Source organism: Eptatretus burgeri, chromosome 11, assembly GCF_056783735.1.
Source record: "Eptatretus burgeri isolate ZD-2024b chromosome 11, Ebu_testis_v1, whole genome shotgun sequence".
NCBI classification, from domain to species: Eukaryota; Metazoa; Chordata; class Myxini; order Myxiniformes; family Myxinidae; genus Eptatretus; species Eptatretus burgeri.
In genome coordinates, this window is record NC_140971.1 from 30,356,830 (window position 1) to 30,370,465 (window position 13,636).

At 46.1% G+C, this 13,636-nt stretch overlaps 1 protein-coding gene across 3 annotated transcripts in view; it reads left to right on the plus strand.

Moving 5' to 3' along the window:
• Positions 1-13,636, plus strand: part of LOC147016766 (uncharacterized) — a 175,520-nt gene that overhangs the window by 74,908 nt on the left and 86,976 nt on the right. The window contains exon 2 of one of the 3 annotated variants that reach the window (XM_085845731.1): positions 9,243-9,412. The exons of the other annotated variants lie outside the window; for them this stretch is intronic. Within the exon in view, the coding sequence (XP_085701857.1) occupies positions 9,295-9,412 (118 nt within the window). The 5' untranslated portion in view covers positions 9,243-9,294. The remainder of the gene's footprint in view (positions 1-9,242; positions 9,413-13,636) is intronic. 3 annotated transcript variants of the gene reach the window in all.

Here is a 13,636-nt window from a genome sequence, read left to right on the forward strand (position 1 = left end):
TCAGACACAATTGGAGGATGCCTTGGAAGAGGTGAGGAGTTGTGAGAATTATATAAAGGAGGTACAAATGGAAGTGGACGAGGCACGCAGACGAGATTCAGAAAAAGGATGTGTACGGTGGGTTAAATTGGCCGATGTACGGGAACGATTCGGTGGCTGAAAGAGGACTTAGCCAACAGAGTCGACAAACTCTGTGGAGAAAAGAATAAAGTCGTGTTGTTTACCCGTCAGTTGGAATATGAGAAGAGCGAACTGAACAAAAGAATAGAGGAGGAGCAAATTAGTAACTCCCAGGATAGGGAGAACTTGGAAAAAGAATGGGGAAAAAAACCTAGAAAAGGAAAAATGTGAACACGATTTGGAATTGTAACAACTGAAGGAAGAGGTAAGATCAGGCAATCAGATAAGAGAAAGCCTAGAACAGAAGATAAAAAGAGGAGAGAAATATCTGGAGCAAAGGAAGGAAGAATTGTTGGAAAAGTCAAGACAGTTCGAAGAAATACAGGGAGAAATGAGGAAAGTAGAGTGGAGTACCCATGAGTTGGTACAAGAGAAGAGAGTACTGAACGAAAGAATAGAGGAAGAGCAAATTAGTAACTCCCGGGATAGGGAGAACTTGGAAGAATAATGGAAAACAAAGCTGGAAAATAAAAAAAATGGGAACAAGATTTGGACTTGGAACAACTGAAGCGAAGGGTAAGAGCAGGCAATCAGATAAGAGAAACCCGAGAACAGGAGATAAAAAAGAAAAGAGAAACGCCTGGAAGAACTATAGGAATACGGTAAGAGAATGGACGACATGAGGAGGGTAGTATGCGGAAGAGGTAGGGAATCCTGTAAGAAAATGGATGAATTGAGGAAGGAAGCATGCAGAAGAGGTGTGGAGATTATCAACAAATTAGGAGAAAGAGCTTCTGAGTTACAAAAACACCAAAATAAAGAGAGGGAATTACAAAACGAGCTGAGGATGTTAAGAGAGGAAGAACGAGAACGGAGAATGAAATGTTAAGGAACCACACTGGGCAGATCGAACAGTTGGAAGCCAAAGCAAGTTTGGAGTGCTTGGAGATGGTGAAAGATCAACGAATGAAGCAGGAAAGGGAAATTGACCAATTGAGAGAGACGACGACATTGGAGAATGAAGAACAAGAGAGACAGTGGGAGAGGAAACGGAAAGAACATGAATTTGAAATTGACCAACTAAAGGAGAGAGCAAGGTTGGAGTACGCGGAGATGGAAAAACTCCGGAAAGATAACGAACAACTGAAATGGCTCGGAGAGAAAGAACGACTCATATGGAAAGGAAAATGGAGCCAGGAAGTAGAACAGCACAATAATATGGGATGTGTGATATCACCACAGGGAGGAATGTTAGTGGTGCGGGACTTGATTGACATCACTTGTTGGATGACACCACAATTAGAGCAAACCCTGGTGATGGAGACGTTGAGGGAGCATACGGGGTTGTTGATGAATGAAACACATTTTGAGCAGGTCCAGCATGTGGAGCTGACAGCCCCAGAGGAGTGTGGCGAACCGATGATGAGCAACCTGCTGGAGAGAAGCGACCGGACCGAGGTGACTCTGGAACGAAACAGGTACGAGGACACATGCATGCATGGTGCGGACGATGAGCTTAAGGAAGGAATTGAATTTTATGTTAACGAAGAGACTCTGTCCGATGGGGTGCACGTATGCGTGACCCCTGAATGTGTGTGGAGTTCCTGTGAATGAATTCTGTGAGCCCACACTCCAGACGACAGCACCGGTGTGTGCTGCTAAGGCCGAAACGTGTGTGGGTACTCACCTGGCGGTCGAGAATGTAACCCTGGAGTGCGAGGCAGTTAGTCAGTATCTGACTGACTTTATTAGACTTCTGCGAACCCTGGAGAAAAGGAGGGGGTGGACCACAACCCCAATTGAGATGTGACCCCTTTGAGCCGTGGAGGAAAGGCGGCGGGGTCATGCAATGGGAAATGAGGGATTCGTTCCCTCACTCCCCTTCCAATGAGCCAAAGAAGCAGGCCATATTGAGATGTAAGAAATGGATTGAAAATTGAACAGAAAGTGATTGCAAATTGAGAGATGACAGAAGGGATGAGTGGCACGAGTGGATTTGGGTGATTACTGAAAAAAAAAAAGTGGTGGAGACATTACAGGCAGAGCGTTAAACACACCTGAAACAAGTGGATGACAAAGAGTGGCTTGTTTGAGGAAAGACTGAAATGCCTGGTTGGAGCGGTGCAGAGGTTCCATGGAGCTGGTGAAGAGATTTTGATGTTTTGTTTAAATTGTTGGAAATAAACGATTGGGGCAGTATGGAGGACGCCAGCGGACGACGGAGGTAGTGACAAATTGATTGGGGTTTGATAAAAAAAAGTGTATCAGTTAAATTTGATGACCAAGTGGGATCCGAAGGACTGGTGTGTTTTTGTTTTCACATAAAAGTGAAAGGTGTTGGATGGTGTTGTGGACTGGGTGTGTGGCACTGTGGAATGAATGACTAAAGTGTTTGGGTTCATGGCGTGATTGTGCAAATGAGGAGAGTGAGTGCGAACAACGTACCCTGTCGGTAGGAGTCTCCCAACGAAGTTAGTGTAAGTTAGGGGGACTTGGAGGATTTGACATGGATTCTGGCTGCTGTTCCATTGTGCAAGCGGACTGCTAGGGGTAGGTACAGGCCAAGGTATGGTTGTACTGGCTGGGAGTGTGACATGGTCTTGGAAGTTGGTGAGTCAGGAAATAGGGCACCAGGGCTTTGGGGGTTCCTGGCAGGTGAAGGCTGTCAGAAGTGCCAGGAGGGCACGGTAGGGTTAGTGCCAGGAGAGCACAGTATAGTTGCTATGAGAGCACAGTAAGGGTGCTATGAGAGCACAGTGTGAATGCTAGGAGGGCACAGTATGGGGGCTAGAGAGAGCCACCCCTTAGTTAGAAGCGCCAGAAGCACGCTCAGGTGAACCCCGAGGTCGCTGGGTGTCCTCCACCCCCGATTGGAAGCAGGCAAAGAGGCCTAGTAGTAGTCACACTCACCAGCCAACGAGTTTTGCCTGGCACCACCAAATGGAAAAAGACAAATAAGGGCCTTTCCCAGGTTTAAAAGAATGGAACAGTGTACCAGGTTGGGAAAAATGGGTCATTAGGATCATTCCAGCCATAGCAGGATTTGGTTCATTGTTTAGAGCTAAAAGTAAATGGTAAGTTCAATGTACTCTCCTCCGCACTATTCATGTGTGACACCTGGTACGAGTGGTGTTGATGGGAAAATTTGTTGGCAAGGGCCAAGCTCGGTCACCCTCTCCAAGTGCCAGAGAGGCCACGACTATGTCATGAGCACACACCCACGAAATAATGTTTGAGTAAGAAACACACCATCCTGTCAGTAAAGAAAAAAAAGGGAAGGAAAAAAAAAAGGGAACGTTTGAGGAAGACCATACCAAAACAAGTCCTGCCAAAGCAAGTCAGGCAAGGAAGGTTAAGGGTACACTCCATCTCACCTGGTCTGAGGTCATCACACCCACTTGCGTCGTCGAGAACGCCTCCAAACTGCATTTGCTTACCATCGATATCACCATGCCACCATTGCTGTGTCACCTGCTGTCCAATGCAGGGCTTGTTTCCTGCTGCTGCTTGTGAGTAGGCCATATGGGCCGAAGCATTTTTGTGGGCCATTGAGGCCAAAGTGCTTTTGTGGGCCGTTGCGGCCGAAGATTCATGCCATTTTGTGGGCCGTTGCAGCTGAAGATTCATGTCATTTTGTGGGCCGTTGCAGCTGAAGATTCATGCCATTTTGAGGGCTCAGTGGGCTAAAGAACTCTTTGTGTGATTAGGCTACTGGGCCGACTGAACTCACCTGGTGAGAGGCCAATAAGGCCACGAAGTGAGGAAACCCTCAGTGGTGAATAGACAATACTGCCGGGAGGGGGCATGAAGGAGCGAACACGTTAAAGAACTTTGAACCTCTGAATGTTCTGCTCCTATGCAAATGTTGGTGTTAAAAGTAAAATTGAATGCCCTCCCGTTCAAATCCATAATTAGAATGTTAAGTAGTGTGCATAGAGTGTGAATTTGTTTGTTAGATTGGTGACCTGACATACTAGGATAGGGACATGCCAATCTTACTGTGACACTTTAGTGTTTGGAGTTAAGTGCTTCCCATGTTGTGGGTTATATTAAATGGGAGATCTGTGCTGTACGTTAGACAGGGCCATTGCTGTGGGCTGTGCCAGATGGAGGCTTGGCAGAGCCTCGGGAGAAATGTGGGGGTAGTGTTGTGGAAATGGCCCTTAGTGTGTTACTAAATATAGGATTAGCCCAGATCCCCCATTAAATGCATGTTTAGCCAGGTTGTTCGGTAAATGGACGCTACATGTGTGCCGGGAGGTGTAAGAGGCTGTTCATCGTTGGTACATTGGTGGTGGACTGAGAGGTTCTTCTTCTTCTTTCTTCCTCTCTCTGGACAATAGTCCCCACCCAGCGCTGAGAGGGGGAGTGGCCTCGAGAAGGAAGTGAAACTTAAGGGAGGAGCCAGTGGGCTTTGAGGCGATGGAGCAAAGGAAAGGCAGTGTGAATCTGCCGGGAGAGAAACTGAACCTGAGCGCGACGAGTCTGCGATCGGCAGTGGTGAAACTGAGCGCCGAGGTGGGGCGCGATCGGTTCGTGAGGAGGACATCGACAGGTTCATCCGGAGTCCAGTGACGGAGTCTCTGACTGTCCCTACTCACCTCATGGCTCGACAACGTTTTGGAATCTCATGGACCCAGCCTGCGGAGCCCAACACCTCGATTTGGCCTGGACTGGTGAACAGGCCAGGCCTGGACTTGTATACTGGACCTTGGGAGAAACCAGCTGAAACCCACCATTGATCTTTCGCTCTGGTGCAGTCGACCTTACGGGGTCTGAACGCGCCGAGGCTGCATGCGTGAGGGCTGCGACACATTGACGAGCGCCATTTTGCCACGTGGCGTGTTTGAGCTTGGGCGCTCGAATCCGTAGACATCGGCTTGTCACGAGCCACATTAGTGCTTTTGACACTTTCTTCTCGTCCATGAAACATCACCAAGTACTCTGTGTCTTGTCTGCATGCTGTCCGTATCTTGTCTGCATGTCGTTTGAGGTTTATCTCATTAGGGTCCCCTTCAAAACCCGTAATCCGCCTTTCCCCAGCTAAGAACGGGTTATAGATTAATTATAACATTGTCGTGAATGCCTTGCTTGTGTTGTGTTTCCCCGTTGTGTCCCCAATAAATCTGGCTGATTCGTATGAAGTTGCCGTTTTGAATGAATTTGTGCCACGTCGAGGAACGTTCAGCTCGATTTGGATATAAAAACCAAAATGGTTACAGACTGGTAGACTCCGCTCGGTCCATGACAAAACCAGTCTGTAACCGGGGTCTATTCCCCCAGCTGGCAAGGCACAGGTGTATTTTGGTATCATGATTCGAGACGCGTAACCCGAGAATTGTGCCGAACGAGCCGGCGTTATAACCCCGGAGACGGCGGTGGTTGAGTGACGCCGAATATGTAACATTTGGCTGTCGAGAGTAGGGCGCGAAAACCCAAACTGGTTACGGACAGTGATTGACACCACTCGTCCGAATTTCCCACCACCGCTGAATCCTCAACAATATATTCTTACATATATATGCAAATATATATAAGCCTGGTGTTGGCGTAGTAGTTAGGGTAGCGGCTTGGGATCCAAAGTTCCTGAGTTCAAGTCCCGTTGGCCGCTTGAATTAAAATTAATACACACCAGGAGGTTGACTCAGCCTGTCATCCTTCCGAGGTCGGCGAAGTGAGTACCAGTGTACTGGGCCCGGTGTATGCCCCGGTTAGAATAGGTGTACCATATCCCTGTGTCGTAAGAGGCGACCAGGGTTGCGTCAGGAAGGGCATCCGGCGCAAAACCTGTGCCAAATCACTATGCGGATCATAACGGATGATCCGCTGTGGCAAACCCCTAATGGGAGCAGCCGAAAGAAGAAGATATATATATATATATATATATATATATATATATATATATATATATATATATATATATATATATATATATATATATATATATATATATATATATATATATATATACCATTTGTCAGCTCAACTTGCTCTTGAGGGAAATCTGCCCTCTGCTGATGAATGCTCCTGAGCATTGATGTCGAAGTGCTTCTTTCCTAGTTAAACAGCTCTTTGAAATTTGCTTCCCACACTTTAAATACTGCCCCTCCCCCCCTGTCACCAGCCTCCCACCACCATCCATAATCACCACCACCCTTTCATGTCCTTCCCATCCTCATCCCTGTCATGAGCCAATTTACATATCATCTTCTTCCTTCCACCATTCACTTCCAACCTACTGTACACCTCCTCTTCCATATCATTCCTCACCTAATCCACAGCTCTCCTTGCTGCTTTCTTCTTCTGCACATTTAGGTCAAAACCCTGCATCCAGTTGCCTCCCTCTATCCGTGATCTTCTATATCCTCTTCCAAACCTTTTCACCAACGGCCTTCACTACCTCCTCCTCCATCCACCATACTTGGTTTCTATCCCTCGATGATGCGCACTTTCCTGATGTCCTTCCACACAAAACTTCTGCAATTCCCCTAATTGCCTCTCCGTACTTCTTCCACTCCTCTTCCAAACCTTCCACTTCTTCGTTAAGTTGATCATATCTGGCTCTCATCTTCTCTTTGTACTCAATGATGACGTTTCCCCTACACCGCAACTCATCATGTTCGACCCCTGCTCTTAACCGCCCTCCTTTTCTCCATCCCTACCACAAACACCACAGACTAGTGCTTGGTGGTATCATGCTCTCCTGCCTCTGCCTCACAATCCTTAATCTTACTCAACTGTCGCTTCCTTACCACACCAAATCCAGTTCTGTTTTAAGTTGTCCACTCCTATGGGTATTCTTATGGCTTTCCAGCTTTTGAAAGAATGAACCAGCTGTGGCCATCCATTCCTTGCCACCAGCTCCATCAGCTCTTGACCCTCTCTTCCTCTTTCCCCAATCAAATTTTCCAACACATTCCTCTTCACCTGGCTCTGCTACTCCCATATGCACGTTAAAGTCCCTTGCAATGCAAAGCATTACGTGAAGCTCAACTTTTTTTTTTGTATACCTAGTCAAGGGTCATACGAGAGCTAACACACAATGCACAGCAAAGGGGGGGGGGGAATGAGACAAGAGGGGCATGGGAAGGCCAAAACAGTGAGGAACAGAGACATTGGAAGGGAGAGGGATGGGGCGGGGAACATGGGGTATACAAGATGGACATTACAGGGACTTTCATGAAGGAAAGCAGTGAATTTGAAGGAGGTGTGTTTGGGGTGGATTAACGAGGGTAGAATAGATCGAGGCTTTGGATGGGGGACGAGAAGAGGTGGTGGGGAACAGCTGTTTTGAAGGCTTGGAGGGAAGAATGGGATTGAAAAGAGTGAATGAGTTTATTCCAAAGGTGGGAAAAAGAGGAATGAAAGAGGGAAGGTGAGCAGTGATTCATGAATTTGGTAGTTTGACCAGAAGGGGGTTGTTGGCGGACCTTGAGCACCCTGCAGAAATATGGGTGGAACATATCGCAGACAGAGCAGGGGGGGCGAGACCGGAGAGGAGACGTTAGAAGACAGAAAGACCACCGACCTGCCTGCAGTGAGAAAGTGAGAGGCCCAAAGACTCAGCCTCATCGTGGGAGATGCCAATGATCCGAAATGCCTTGGTTTCCACTGCGTGAAGCCGAGAAAGGCGAGAGGACGGAGCATCACCCAGAGAGGAGAGCAGTACTCTATCACACTTCGGCTGAAAGCTTTGTATGTGGTCAGGAGTTCAGGTGGGCCGAGGAAGGACTTTGCACGATGCAGGATTCCCAGTCGGCGACTGACTTTGGAGGCCATGTTGGAAATGTGGCTTTCCCAGGAAAGATCATGGCAGATAGTGAGACCCAGGAACTTGAAAGAAAGAACTTCTTCCAGAGGATTGTTGAGAAAGTACATGGGGGGGGGGAGTTCCAAACGGTCCTTTCGGAGAGACATAGTGAGAGTGTGAGATTTGTCAGGATTGAAAGATATGTTTCACGTGTTGGACCAGTTTGTGATTTTACCAAGATCTGCAGAGAGCGAAGAAGCTGCTGCATGCCGGTCTGAGGGATGACCGATGGTATGGCAGAGGGTGGAGTCATCAGCAAAGAGATAAAGAGGATTTTCCAGTTGGAGGGATCATTGATGAAAACCAGCAAAAGAACAGTGTCCAGAATGCTACCTTGAGGAACTCCAGCCTGGACAGGAAGAGGGGATGAAAGAACTCCTCTATTTCACACTACACTTTGGTTGCGACAGGAGAAGAAGTCTACGAGTCATGAGTGGAGGTGGCCTTGGATCCCATAGGAAGAGAGTTTGGTGAGCAGGGCAGAGTGCCAGACCGTGTCAAAAGCATGCGATATGTGGAGGGATATGGCTCTGATTTCATGTCCTGCATTGAGTACCTCCATCCATTTTTGGGAGAGAAGAAGCAAGTAATCCAGTGTAGAGTGACCTGGTCTGAAACCAAATTGATGATCGGAAATCAAGCCATTGTAAAAGAGGAAGAATTTAATGTCTGAAGCGATGATGGATTCCATAACCTTGCTGATGATTGGGAGAAGGCTGATTGGTCTGTCGTTGCAGCGATCTGTTTTTGCACCTTTTTGTGCAGGGCAGTGATGTTTTCTGATTTCCAAGCAGATGGCAGATGACCTCGAGCAAATGAGAGGGTGAATAGAACAGAGAGAGGGTGAGCAAGAGCAGAGGAGCAGGTTTTTAGGACACGTGGGCTGATGTCGTCTGGACCGGTTGCAGAATCTGAGTCGAGGTTTGACAGCAAGCTCTCCACTTTATCAAACGGAAAGGACACAGAGTCCAGGGACAGTTGTATGCGACTGGGTAAGGTGGGTACAGAAAGTGATGGTTTTCGGACACAAGATTTAGATGCAAACACCGAGTTGAGGCATTCAGCCTTTTAAATTCATCATCCTCTCCGATACATCCCTGAATTCCTGCTTTTCAGCCCCATTCCTTCCCGTTTGTGGCCCATATACTGACGTAACACAAACCATCTGCCTCTCTATTACCATCCATGCAATAACTATCTGTCCCTCCCATCTTTCCATTCTGACTACCTGCTTGCTGATCTCTTCTGATACTATTATTCCAATGCCATTACTCCTTCCATCCCCACCCACTTTTTAACTTCCTTTTGACAGGTGATATCGGATGTTTCTATTCCATACTCTGGCGTTTGCTCACTGACTTGTAATGGTGGATCCACTTCTCATCTCCAGTGACGATGCGTCTCAAAAAAGCATTCCCTTCATGACAAAAGCAGTTCAAAAGGCTTTGGAAGATTGCCATACGGTTACGCTTGTGCTCTTCTGTGAGTTGTTTTTTTTTTACCCCATATTGCCGAAACTTTATGAAAGCCAAGTCGGTTGTTGATGATTTCATGTGCAGAACCATGACTGATGTTCAGATGTTGTGCCACTTTGTCAATAGTCAATCCTCACTTCTCAAGAATCATGGTGCAGACTCCTTCAATGTTTTCTTATGTTGTGGGTGTGTATGGGCATCCAGATCATTCATCATCAGTGACACTTGTGCGACCGTTTTTGAGCTTGGTAAAACAATGTTCCCAAATTGTGCTGAAAGGATTTCTGCCCCGGTACACCCTCAGCGCACAAAAATCTTAACACTACTCGCTGCTCTTCTTTGGTGCAAATGGACAGCGGAGAGGTCATGTTAACTTCATTACAAGGACACAACAACTGACTGCTCAAGGTTGAAACTGCTTCACAATGGTGCAGACAGTTCATGCTTGTATCTGCAAGTGCAATAAGCAATGTAGTCAACACAACACAGTTTTTAATAAATTATTGTGGATACTTTTTGACTCACTCTCACACGTATACTGCACATACGCACAGTCATACCTCACTTACCGCTCATGGCGCATTCCTGGAAAAGAAAGTGCGAATCAAAAATGTGCTCAAAGGGTTATTATGCCATTGTTGATATGGCGATGCATTCCCGACAGCATTATTTCTTGTGCATTAGCGGTATCTGAGTGCTGGATCATCTGGGTATTGGTAATGGCGCTAATAATAATTCAAATGGTAAACACATTATTTTACAGATTAAAATAATCTTTGTAAACGAATAACATCAGTAATTATTAACAAATATTGAATATACAGTATGTACAAACATCAGTGAAAAGAATAATTGCCGTTGCTCCTACTTTGCTCCTGCTCCGACATGGCAGAAGAGGGGGAGACCAGGTCGGAGGAGGCTCATCCTGCTGCAAAACAAAGACAGAGTAAACAGCTGATTGGCTCAGAGTGTGCGCATACAGCAAAAAACAATTGGCGGTGGGTGCATTTACTCAGCGAGTGCTGCGTGTTATGGATTTGATTTGATTTTTTAAATTGTTGTAAAAAAAAATTCTCCAGGACAAAGATCTCTATAACAGATCATCTTTCTACGGAGCAGTGTTAAGCGAGGTATTGCTGTATAGTGTATATATGCTCTGTGAACGAGATATTCGCAAAGTAGGAAAATGTCAGATATATGTATTGCGAGGCAGATTATAAATAAAAACATACATTTATTTTTGGGAAACTTATTGAAGTGTGTGTGCGTATGCGCATGCCTTTCCCCCTTCAAGCTAAAATATATTAACTTGCAGTATAAATGAATATATGAATGTTCAGGTGTCTTTGTGGAAGATTCAGGTGTCTGTTTTGCCAAGGAAATTGCCAATCAGGAATCGTTATATTTACATAACCTAAACAAAAACATAAAACCTTGGTGGAGATAATGTTCCCATTTCTCTCTTCTTGAGATCTTAACTTTGTTAATTTACAGTATGAAGGCAAATTTAATATATCTTTGTCACCGTAATAATCAACCATATAGTAATACTAAAATTAATCCTGTTGAGTTATTACAGAATTAAATTGGGCAGGTAATAGCTTGTTTCTTGGAAATAATGAATGTTAAAAATGTTCATCAATTTTATAAGATATTGCTCCAAAAAGGTTAAATATCACAGTTTGAAAGGCTTTCATTTGAACCCTGAGTTTTTGTGTCATAAACGTTGGGGCGAAGTGCAAAATATTGTACTTCTCTGCTGAACTGGTGTACATAAAGCCTCATGGTATGTTCATGCCACTCCGATAAAGAGTCTGTTTACTGCCATAGGTCATGTGGAGGTGGGTCGGTTCGTTCAGTTTCGTTGTGCAGATCACCAATCTAAACGAAATTCACCCTCTACATTCATGAGAACACACCATTGAAATTCCTACTTGTTTCCAGATGCACAAGCTGACACACCGACACTTATTACCATTTGAAATTACCGCCGTGAAGTGGGCGTGGCGTGCTTCTAAACGCGGAGGAAACGACCAGGAAACAACAAATCAAGATGGCGGCGCCCATGGTTGTCTGGTGATTTCGAGTGATTTTTGGTCTTTCAACAACCAAATATGCGTTGTTTCACACTTGGGCGGGGAGGAAGATGAGAAAGTGACGCAATTCACGGATAAGAGCTGGCTTAAGGTATGTGAGTGTGTGAAGACTTGGTGCGACGCCACAGAGAGTGAAACTATCAACAAATGCCGTTTGCTGGCTGATCAAATTATGAAACTGCTGCCAATGACTGATCCTCCTGCGGATGCCGGCTGTCACCGGTTCTGCTATGCGTCGTTTTGTAACAAGGATCATATAAAACGCGCTGAAGCCAGGAAAAGGAAATCAGAAGCCAGCACTACTGCAGTTTCTGCTAGAGCCAGTGAGGTGGTGGGCAGACGAGAAGAAGAGGGGCACTCATACCACAAAATACGTAGAAAATCCCTCAGAACCTCTGTAGAAAGGGTGGCTGGCAAATCAGCTGGTGTACTGCCAATAATTTGTGTGATATGCCAGAAAAAAGACAAATTCATCCGTCTCAAAGGAAAATCTCAACGTGATCAGTTGTCCCTGGCAGAAACACAGGATGGAGGAAAGCTGAGGGAAACTGCTGAGCAGAGGAGAGATTAACGTGATGTGAGAATAATGACAACTATAAAGGATAAAGTCTGTGTGGCGCTGGGAGTTTGTTATCACCATAAATGTAATTACGAGTATGTGAATGACACATACCAGACAGAGTGAAAGTAAACTCAAAACTCAGAAAGTGAACTATGACTCAACATTTGACATTTTCTGTGATAAAGTAATCCAAGTAAGACTCAATGATGGAAAGCAATCTATACATAAGAAGAAGTTGTGTGAGATGTTCAATGACCTACTCAGAGTATGCGAAGGTCAGGATAAGGCCAACTACCAGGCAACACGACTGAAGAAAAGACTGCAGGAACGGTACCCAGACATGATTTTCTATCGTCCACCAAAAATGTCTGAGAGCGAAGTGGTGTACATGAAGGACATTGATATTGGTTCCATTGCTCAGGCTGCTGTTGTAGACAGTAGCTCTACAACAGAAACAGAGTCAACTACAGAGGATGAAGCCAGCCAGGGTCCACAGCAGGGTGACTCAGACCTCAATTTACATGTTCTATACTCGGGAGCACTCATGGTGAGGGATGACCTGAACAAACACCAAAGTGTGGACATTACATGGCCCTACTTGGAAATGGTGGAGTTCGCACTTGAGCTTATACGGGCAACTCGTACTTCGAACTGGCCGAAACACCTTGCGATCACGAGAGCGTCAATGCCCTAGTACTTTGCGTACGATTACCTAAACTATGCCAGGTACTTACTCGTTTACTGGCTGGAAATGGCCGGGCTGGAGCACTCCCACCCAGACACCTATCAAGCGTTCATGGACGGCAAATGGACTGCCCAACGGCATACTCGTTATGGATTTAGTAGTGTTGCGTGTGATCAGATCATAGAGCAGACTTTAAGTAGGGACAGCAAGACCAGTGGAGGCATCATTGGTTACACTCAGAAAAGCACAGCTGTAAAGAAGTGGATCCTGTCCCAACCAGCACGTGCGGAAATCGCAAGGAAATGTGAGTCCATGGCGGGTATCCACGACGAGCCCCGAACGAGAAAGGATTTGGATGTGTCGAGCTCGAAGAAGAACGAAGCAGTGGTGGTACAAGTGATGGACACAGTACTTCAAATGATTAAATCCTTTCTCCGGCGCTCACCTTGAACTCGTCAATATTAGTTCAGGTGTCATCACATCGCCAGCCACTTCTGCGGACTTGATGAACGCGTATGTCAAGGGAGAGAATGCTGTCGTGCAATTCATGCATGATCGGCTTCTCTCGGGTGAGGTCCCATTCTTCAGTCCGATTTCGAAGGCCAAATTGGCAACTTTCTTGAAGGCGCGAGGCAAGTCGGCGACTCCCCACCAGCAGATGCCAAAGGTTGAAATTGCGAATGAACGTCGTCTTTTCACACGACTGCTGTTGATTGGCAAGTAAAGCAATGTAACACTCCACGATCTGCTCGCATACCCACTGGCGAACATATCTTTCCCGCTGGCATCTGGTGATGGTTCGATTGCTAAGACGGACAAAGCCAAACTCCGCAACCATATACTGAAACTGTGGCCCGATTGCCGTGTGGACGCTCGGCCTATCCAAGG